The sequence below is a fragment of the Ipomoea nil genome, unplaced genomic scaffold (assembly GCF_001879475.1).
Source record: "Ipomoea nil cultivar Tokyo-kokei standard unplaced genomic scaffold, Asagao_1.1 scaffold2297, whole genome shotgun sequence".
In the NCBI taxonomy this organism is placed as follows: domain Eukaryota; kingdom Viridiplantae; phylum Streptophyta; class Magnoliopsida; order Solanales; family Convolvulaceae; genus Ipomoea; species Ipomoea nil.
The window spans coordinates 76,858-86,510 of record NW_017618725.1 but is presented as its reverse complement, the minus strand read 5'-3'; the positions used below and the strand labels follow the sequence as shown (position 1 = coordinate 86,510).

The 9,653-nt window shown below is 39.7% G+C and overlaps 1 protein-coding gene across 2 annotated transcripts; it reads left to right on the top strand.

Moving 5' to 3' along the window:
• Positions 1–268: 268 nt before the first annotated feature.
• Positions 269–9,342, top strand: LOC109151901 (protein NETWORKED 1B-like). Of its 2 annotated transcripts, XM_019299498.1 has the most exons (5): positions 269–657; positions 1,263–1,347; positions 1,456–1,702; positions 2,837–7,074; positions 7,876–9,342. In XM_019299498.1, exons 3-5 carry the CDS (start codon positions 1,603–1,605, stop codon positions 9,121–9,123), a joined length of 5,586 nt encoding a protein of 1,861 aa, XP_019155043.1. In that variant the 5' UTR covers positions 269–657; positions 1,263–1,347; positions 1,456–1,602; the 3' UTR covers positions 9,124–9,342. The 2 variants fall into 2 exon arrangements, with proteins under 2 accessions (XP_019155043.1, XP_019155044.1); XM_019299499.1 differs by lacking the exon at positions 269–657 and having other exon boundaries at positions 1,202–1,347.
• The last annotated feature ends 311 nt before the right edge of the window (positions 9,343–9,653 follow it).

Here is a 9,653-nt window from a genome sequence, read left to right as displayed (position 1 = left end):
AACAAAATAATATGGGTAGACAAGGAGGCGAGGCAGGAGGCAAGGAGGTAATTACTGAAAAAAGAAAAAAGAAACAAAAAAGAAAAACCAAAAGAGAAACCCAAGAAAAAACATTTTTGACATCCTAAGGTAGGGCCAGAATAGTAAATTCGTCCCCATACCTAGTCATCATTATTATTTATTATAGTACGTAATAAGAGTTGTAATATCGTATAAAGTATCGACAAAAATATGAAGAAACATAATCACTTTTTGCAGAAAAACCATAATTTAGTCCTCTCGGTTTAGCACTTTACAGTGTTCTCATTAAAAAAAAAAAAAAAAACCATTTCTATAGAATCTCAACAAATCTCCTTCTTTATCCCCGGAACCCACCCCATCCCACCCCACCGCGATTCAGGGAATGTACATACAGTATATAAATGTAGTTCTGTACATACATATACACTTGCCTTATTGAAAGCTGCATTTTAGAAACTGCAAAGCAAATGCCCACCTGTTAGAGAGAGAGAGAGAGAGACCCAATGACGTTCACAGAGAGCGGGGGAGAGAGAATGGTGTGGAAGTAAATTGAGCAGAGCAGCTAAGTGGTTTTGTCAATCACAGCTGCTGATCAAGATTCTTTTGACCAATTGCCAGTTTTTTTTTGCTGTTTTGGTGAGTATTCATCTGGATTTTATTATAAGGATCCGATTTTTGTTTGCTTTCTAGTGACCCATATGTCTGTTTCTTTTTGTTTTTTGTTTTTGTTTTTGGTTTTCACGCCGGTTTCTCAAATTTCATCAATGTGAACGACTTTTAGTGTTTAGATCAGGGGGGGTGTATGTAAGAACTGGGTTTTGAGTGTGTTTTGCTTTTCTACCAGATTTCAATGTTTATTTGTTGTTTATCTGAGTGGTTAGAAGGATTACTCGTTTGCAGTTTTAGTTCATATACATTTGATTAAAATCTTTTTTTAATTTTTTTTTTTTTTTTTTGGGGGGGTTTTGGTATTTACCCTTTCATTTTAGGCCTATGTGTGTTTATAGTTAATTTAAGATGTCAATTTTTTTTTCCCTTTATCTTCTTCCTAATGTACTAATATGAATGATTTCAACATTTCTTGTATTGTTGGAGAAGATTCTGTACTTTTTATTGATAATAGAGTTATTTTGTGGGTGAATTTTTGTTAGATATGTGAAATAAGGTATCTATGCGACCCATTTTGTTTTGCTCCATCTATGATCTGATTTTACTCTGCATTTTCTTCTTCTTTGGCTCAGATTTTACTTGATTTGCTAGCTTTGAAACAGTTGAAGTGAGAAGTTATACTTGCTGCTATTGTCTAGCTTGTGATTAATTGAGCAGGTAACTTGCAGTGCTAATTGCAGTAATTTCCAACACTTTTTACTGCTTGGAAAAATTGTGCATGTTGGACTTCCTTCTAATGCAGTTTCCCTTAAAAATCTTTGGCAGGTGCAAGAATTAAAGCCACAAACCCCTCTCTCTAGTTGAGTTATACAAGTTCTTATACTGGCCTGGATCCATTACTTTTATTGCTTGTACAAAGACCGGGATTTCGCTAGGCCAAAACCACTTGTGCTTTTGTTCGTTGCTGGAGTCATGGCATCTTTGCTTCACTCTGAATCGAGGCGGTTGTATTCTTGGTGGTGGGATAGCCACGTCCCAAAGAACTCGAAATGGCTTCATGATAACCTCACCGGTGAGCAGCTTTTCACATTCTTTTTACTTCTTTCCTTCTCATGTTCTTCAAAAGTTTGGAATTTTTGTCGCCTAAAATTACAGGCATGCCTTAGTTTAATTGTTTTTATTTTCTGCATATTTATTTGAGATATTGTTCCAGTGCTTAGAGGGCTCTTTATTCAATTTCACCAAATCTTGCGGTGTTTATTATGGAACTAGCCTCTGCAGACTTTGCTTTATGGTTTCGGTTGTTCACTGTGTAGCTCGATGTTTCCAGCTGAGTCTTTCACTGTATTTGACTTGCAAACACACTTTTTGACCCTTCCAAATGTGTGGTTTAATGTCTCTGGAAATGCTATTTCAAGTAGTTGATGCTTCTAACCCAACAGGGTAGCTCAAGTGGCAAATGAGCTCTCTTTGGGGGAGAATTCTGGGATAACTGGGGTTCCATTCCCACAAGTGACGATTCCCTTTGGGCCAGCTTCTGTGCTTTTCGGAGCGAACCGGGTGGACCTGGACCGCCGTGACCACATTGTGGTTTACACCAAAAAGTAGTTGATGCTTCTAAGATTAACATGATACCTGTACCCATACCCGAATTATTTACAGGGAAGGTGGCAAGTATGGGAATTTCCGGAGAATTCTTCATACTTGGGGTATGGGGGTTTCTCCCACCCCTTATATAAGTGTATGTGTAATTGTGTATATATATACTTATTTCCTACAAATACTTAAAATTATCATTTTAGATATATTATATTATTCCATAATGTCATACTATGTGCTATTACAAATTTGACACCAAGTAGCTCGTGTCTACCATATGTTTTTGAAGGGCAATATCGAAATAATATTAATTGACTATTAGTGGCTTAGTCCTACTTTTTAGAAGAGTTTTGAACACTATTTATCCCCAAGTGGTTATGAATTAGAAGAGTTTACTTTGTTGGGCTTTAAATTGATCTATTGCCTCAAGATAATGCTTTAAAATATGCTGTATTTTATTCTCTGGTTTCTGAGTGTTCATTCTGCCCATAGCTGATATGTTCACAATCTCACATTGCCCGTACAATGTATTGCTAATATATGTTGTTTACCTTGTACTATGAAATTATGAAGCATTAACTGACCTTACGTTGATGTTTTGTCACAGATATGGATGCTAAAGTAAAGGCAATGATCAAGCTGATTGAAGAAGATGCGGATTCGTTTGCACGGAGAGCTGAAATGTATTATAAAAAACGACCCGAGCTGATGAAATTGGTTGAGGAGTTCTATCGAGCATACCGCGCATTAGCTGAAAGATACGATCATGTAACAGGTGAGCTCCGGCATGCACACAAAGCGATGTCGGAGGCTTTCCCCAACCAAATGCCGTTTCTTCTGGCTGAAGATTCACCTTCAAAAGCTTCAACGCTCGAGGGAGAACCACACACTCCGATCCGTGCAATGCCCGAAGCAGATGACTTTCATAAGAATCCGTCGTCCTGGATAAATGCTTTTCAGATGATTGGTACATATCCTGGCGAATCCGATACTGGATCCAGCGAGAGAGGTTTGAAACTGTTAAACGAGATTATCGGGGAAGGAGAAGATACTTCAAAAAATTCAAGATTAATGGATGGAGGGTTAGTAAGAGGCCTCTCCGATATAGGAGATAAATTTCATAATGAAGTGTCGAAAATATCGAATGAAAATCTAGATCTCAAGGCCAAGCTTCTCTCCGAGACTGAGCGTGCGGGCAAAGCAGAAACGGAAGTTCAGAGCTTGAAGGAAGCACTCGCTGATATGCAGGCAAAGAAGGAATCTCTCCTCCTTCAGTATCAGCAGTGCCTCGAAAAATTATCAGCTGCAGAGTCGGAGCTACTTCAGGCGCAGAAGGATTCCATGACGATCATTGAACAAGCAAGCAATGCTGAAACTGAACTTCACGTTTTGAAGGACTCCCTTAGTAAGGTTAAGGCTGAAAGAGATTCTGAACTGGCCAAAAGCAAGCAATATCTACTAATGATATCTAATCTTGAGAGTGATATCTCTCAAGTACAGGAGAATATGGAAGACCAAAATGAACGAGCAGTTAAGGCAGAAACTGAAGCTCAACATCTAAGAAATGAGATCAGCAAATTGGAGTCTGAAAACGAAGCGTGTCTTTGCCAGTACAGACAATGTCTGGAAAAGGTTTCCGATCTGGAAAAGAAAATCTTGTTGGCGGAGGAGCATTCCAGATTGCTTAAGGATCGAGCTGATGGTGCTGAAGCTGAGATCAAGAGACTGAAAGAGGCTCTTATGGAGCTAAACAAGGAGAAAGAACTGTCGGATTCTCAGTGTAAAGACTGCCTAGAAAAAATATCCAAGCTTGAGAGCCAGCTCTACAGTGCCCAGGAGGAAGTCAAGCGCCTAAATGGCGAGATTCTTGTTGAAGCTGCAAGACTTAAAAACGCCGAAGATAAGTGTCTTGTATTGGAGATGTCAAATCAATCGTTGCGTGTAGAGGCGGAAAATTTGGCAAAGAAGATTCTAATGAAAGACCAGGAACTTTCTGAGAAGCTTATGGAGCTCGAGAAACTTCAGACTGACTTACAACATGAATGCCTAAGTCATGCACAAATTGAAGCTTCTCTCCAGATTTTGCAGAATTTGCACTCTCAATCTCAAGCAGAGCAGCAAGCTCTGGCATTGGAGCTGAAAAATGGTCTTCAAGTGCTGAAGGACTTGGAAACTTGTAAAGGTGGTTTGGAGGATGAACTTCAGCAGGTGAAGGTTGAAAACTGCAGTTTGAATGAACTGAAAATGTCTTCAACTACTACGATAAAAAATCTGGAAAATGAAATCCTTAACTTGAGGAGGATGAAAGAGAGGCTTGAAGAGGAGGTTGCACAACAAATGGAGAAAAGTAATTCCCTTCACCAAGAGATTTCCTGTCTCAAGGAGGAAATTTGTCGCCTGAGCAACAGTTACCAGACTTTAGTTGAGCAGGTGAGGTCAGTCGGTCTGGACCCAGAGTGTTTTGTTTCTTCAATAAGGAGCTTGCAGGAAGAAAACTCGATGCTAAGAAAAACCTATGAGAATGACAGTACCGAGAAAGAAGTTCTTCGCAGGAAGTTGGAGAATATGGAGGAATTTTTGAGTAAGAAAGCTGGTTTGGAGAGCTCTCTTTCTGATGTGAATAGAGAGTTGCAGGGATCGCATGAGCAGGTGAAGGCATTGCAAGAATCTTGCCAAACTCTCCAGATTGAAAAATCTGCTCTTGTTGCCGAAAAAGCTTCTTTGCTGTCTCAACTGCAAATGGTAACTGAGAACATGCAGAAACTCCTGGAGAAAAATGCAGTTCTTGAAAGCTCACTTTATGGTGCAAAAGTTGAACTTGAAGGTCTCAGGGAAAAATCAAAGGGTTTAGAGGAAATCTGCCAATTGTTAAAAACTGAGAAGTCCAATCTTCTTGCTGAAAGGGACAACCTAGCTTTTGAGTTGCAAAATGTTGAACGGCGAGTAGAATGCCTTGAGAAAAGATGTTCTGGGCTGGAAGAAAGACATGCTTTGCTAGAGAGGGAAAAAGAAGCCATGCATTCACAGGTAGAAGAACTAAGAGTCTCAATTCATACTGAAAAACATGAACGTTCAAGTCTTGCACTCAAGAGTGAGACTCGTATGACTAGCCTGGAAAACCATATTCATATCCTACAAGAAGAAAGTAAGTGGAAAAAGAAAGAATATGAAGAGGAGCTTGAAAAAGTAACAAGAGCCCATTTTGAGATTTTTGTCCTGCAGAAATTCATAAAAGACATGGAAGAGAAAAATCACTCTCTGGTGAGTGATTGTCAGAAACATGTTGAGGCCTCAAAATTGGCTGATAAACTGATTTCTGAGTTAGAGAACGAAAATCTTGAGCAGCAGGTTGAAGCGGAGCTCTTATTAGATGAAATTGGAAGGCTGAGAGTAGGGATATTTCAAGTTTTCAAGGCTCTGGAAACTAGTTCTGGATGCATCTCTGAAGCCAAAATTGAAAATGAACAAATCTTTTTGCATCATATTTTTGGCAGCATTGAGGATATGAAATGCTCCCTCACAAAGTATGAGGATTATAATCAACAGCTGTTTGTTGAAAACTCAGTTCTGCTAACTCTCCTGGCAGAACTGAAATCAGATGGAATGGAATTGGAAGTACAGAAGAGATTTATGGAGCAGGAGCTCAGAATAACAGCAGAGAAGCTTGTTATGGTGCAAAATGACAAGTGCAAACTTCTGGAGATGAACAGGCAATTAGAATCAGAACTGATAAAGGGAAATGAAGAAAGTGCCATGCTTGAAGCTGAGGTGGAGAGTCTCTGTGTTAAACATGTCGACTTGAAGAGAGATTACCTTGAATTAGAGGATGATTATTCTCAATTACTAGACCAGAATGAATCTTTGATGGAAAAGATCTCAGAGATTGGCAAAGAGAAGTGGATTGTGGAGCAGGAAAATGATACAATTCTTCTAGAGACACTAGATCTCATTAACCTTTCCACAATTTTCAGGAGTTTTAGTAATGAGAAATCTACAGAGCTGAAATCATCTATTGCAGTTGCACAAAATTTGCAGGGTGTAATCAGTGACTTCGAAAAAGAGGTTGGAATTTTGAGGGGGAAGCTGCAAATGAAAGAAGCAGAAAACTTAATCCTACAGGAATCGATTCAAAGGGTGGAGATGGAGCTGCTAGAAGTTAAAAAATACAATGATGGTTTGAAAATGGAAGTTTCAAGTGAAAAAGAAATTGTGAGGCAGAAGGAAACGGAGCTTTTGGAAGTAGAGCAGAAACTTGAGGCTGCAGAGAACTTGAACTCTGAATTGTATAGCAATCTGGAAGAACTAAAATGTCATTCTCAACAATCTCTATACATAAAGGAAAGTCTGGAGAGGCAGGTAATTGAACTAACGGAAGATAATGAAATTCAGAACAAGGAAATCGGGTGCCTTAAAGAAGTGAACGCAAGCTTAGTGGGCAAACTGGATAAGCTATGTGCAGAGATTGGGGAACAACAAGTTCGAGAAGAGAATCTGAGTTCTGAGCTGCAAGATAAAAACCAGGAGTTTGAACTTTGGGAAGCAGAGGCAGCAGCATTTTACTTTGATCTCCAGATCTCTTCCATCAATGAAGTTTTTCTTGAAAATAAGATTCACGAGGTTTCTGAAGTATGTGGAAGTCTAATGGACCAAAATGCTTCCAAAAGTTTGGAGATTGAAGAAATGAAAGAAAAAATTGGTTCGATGGAGGGTGAGATTGGAGAATTGAAAATGCAAGTACAGTCATATTCTCCTGTAATAGCTTCTCTCAAAGAAGACATAGCATCCCTTGAAAATAGTGCTTTGCTTCAGTCAAAACTCAATGTATCTGATGTTGAGGAGCCAAAGGTATTGTACTTCATTTTACAAAATCTGATAACTCCTTTGCTGTTGCGTATTTTAACTCGCAACTTTTCTGCATTTTCTTCCTGTGGTGTTAGTTTTACTGGTCAATTTGAAGAAAACATTAGATGCTTCTTAAAACTGAGACCAACATAGGATCAAATTACCTTGTTTCAACCAGCTTGGTTGGCGTGAGTGGCCGTGCACTCTCATCCCTTAAGAGAGGTCGGGAGTTTGAACCCCCTCTCGTATGGAAAAACCAATCTGGCCAGCACTTTGCCCCTTAATTGGGCCGGCCCGGTGCGAATGGGGATTAGTCTGAGTATGGTACGGGCTTAAAGGTGCCTCCTACAATTAGGACCTACTCAGGACACCTCATGGCTTGACCAAAAAAAAATAAAAAAATTACCTTGTTTCAATTTTCTTAGTACTATAATGGGGGAAATGGTTTCTCTAGCTCTGGTGCTCAGTTTATTCTATGTTAAGGACAGGCATACCGAAGAATCTGTATGACTTTTTACTGGGATATCAACGATAACTTTCTTTTTATGTCATTCATGATATTGAAAACTGTACTTAAATTTATACCTTAAGTTCTTAGCTTCTTGTGGGCTTGGATTCATATTAAGTATCTAATTTTATTTTCATTATTGTCTTGCTCTTTTAACTCTTGCTCCGATTACTAGAATGCAAACAAAGCTTTAAAAGCAGCATTTGGCTGTGGTTGATTCATTCAGTTATGTCACATAAGCTGCTAAAATGAAAACGTTGTGATCACTGAGTATTTTTCTTCACACATTTTTACAGGCTATGGAAGTTGAGGTTCATCCGAATGAAAATAGCTGTGACAAACAATTGGAAAGTATCTCTGAGAAGCCGATGGATAATCAATCTGCCTTGATAAATGGGGTCCTAGATTTGCAGCAATTACGGACTAGGATTAAAGCTGTTGAAAAGGTGGTGGTGGAACAGATGAAGAAACCTGGCATGAAGAGTAAGGCGGGACAAAATAGTATAAGGTGTGAAATTGAGGCGTTAAAATCTCAGCACAGTTTGGACCGAGAAAAATACAAGCGTAGAGAAAGGAAGGGAAGTAAAGGAAGTAGGGATGAGTGTATGGATAGCGTCAGCTCACAGAAGACGAAGCCCAAATCTTGTGAAATCAGGAGTGGAACAATGATGAAAGACATACCACTCGATCATGTCTCCGATGGCTCACCACAAAAAAATCGCAGGAGAGGTGCTACTGGTTCATACAGGATCGATGATCAGATGCTCGAGTTATGGGAAACTGCAGCGGGCTGCAGTCCTATTCAAACCGTGAGAGGGTCAAAGAAGCCACCGTTGGGAGTTGATAATGCAATCTACAATCGGCTAAGTACCGAGTGGAAGAACAAACATCCACCCACCGACTTAGAAGTGGAGAAGGAGCTGGGAGTTGATAAATTAGAGCTACCAATGACTGTTTCCGAGCCAAATCAAGGAATAAACAACAGAAGGATTCTGGAGCGACTCACGTCTGACGCTGAGAAATTGATGAGTATTCAGGTGACAGTAGATAACCTGAGAAGGAGATTGGAGACGAATCGGAAGGGGAGAAAATCCAAGAGTGTTGATTTTGATACGGTGAAGGAGCAGTTACAGGAGGTCGAGGAAACCGTTGTCCAGTTAGTGAATCTGAATAGTCAGTTGATGAAAAATACCGAAGAGGAGGGTTCCTTCTCCAGTGCAAATGCTTCAGCTGAGATGAAGGAGGTCTCGAATGTGTGGCATAGGAGAGTTGCCGAGCAGGCAAGAAAAGGGTCCGAGAAGATTGGACGATTACAAACCGAGGTTCAGAAGATCCAATATGTATTGCTGAAACTGGAGGACGAAAAGAAGAACAAAGCCAGAAGCCGATTTTCCAAGACCAAAACGGGTATCGTTCTCAAGGACTTCATATACATTGGCAGAAGAGACAGCGAAAAGCGGAAGAAGAAGGCTCATCTCTGTGGATGTTTTAGACCCTCAAGCAGTGGCAGTGGGAGTGGCCGAGGCAGCGTAAGCCACATGTAACTGTGTTTAGCGTTTTGAACGACAATGGTCCTTATATTTGCTTTGGCAGGATCAGATCATTTCTTTTAATTTGTTAGTCTAGAGTAACTCTAAGAACTAGATGTTATCTAATTCAAATAAACTCCACCTATGAAAGTCTTTTCCTTAAAATTGCTTTTTTAGGAGACTATTACATTACTTCTATTGGGGAAATTAATTTGCAGGTCCCATGTTTGAACTTTCGAAGGTTGAATGCTTTCCTGTCTGCCTCTGTTTATATGATATGATGAATGTACAACTCAGGTCAAACTATTTTAGTACCTCATTTTCTCTTCAAGTTTTAGGCCCATAGAAAAACTATTACAGGGCGTTTTGGTTGGAGGGATTTTAAATTCCCTTCCCACTTAATTCTCACATAATTCCAAAGGCCATTAAATTCCGTAGTTTGGTTGGAGGGAATTGCATGGAATTGCAATTCCCTCATTTTCATGGAATTAAAATCCCATGTCTCCCCCGGCAATTTATATCCTACATCACAGCGCGCGTTGCAC

Excerpts from the sequence above, each read along its gene's own strand:
- LOC109151901 (XM_019299498.1), top strand. The coding sequence starts at position 1,603 with ATGGCATCTTTGCTTCACTCTGAATCGAGGCGGTTGTATTCTTGGTGG. Across the intron at positions 1,703-2,836 it reads GCTTCATGATAACCTCACCG|ATATGGATGCTAAAGTAAAG; the intron begins GTGAGCAGCTTT and ends GTTTTGTCACAG. Across the intron at positions 7,075-7,875 it reads CTGATGTTGAGGAGCCAAAG|GCTATGGAAGTTGAGGTTCA; the intron begins GTATTGTACTTC and ends ACATTTTTACAG.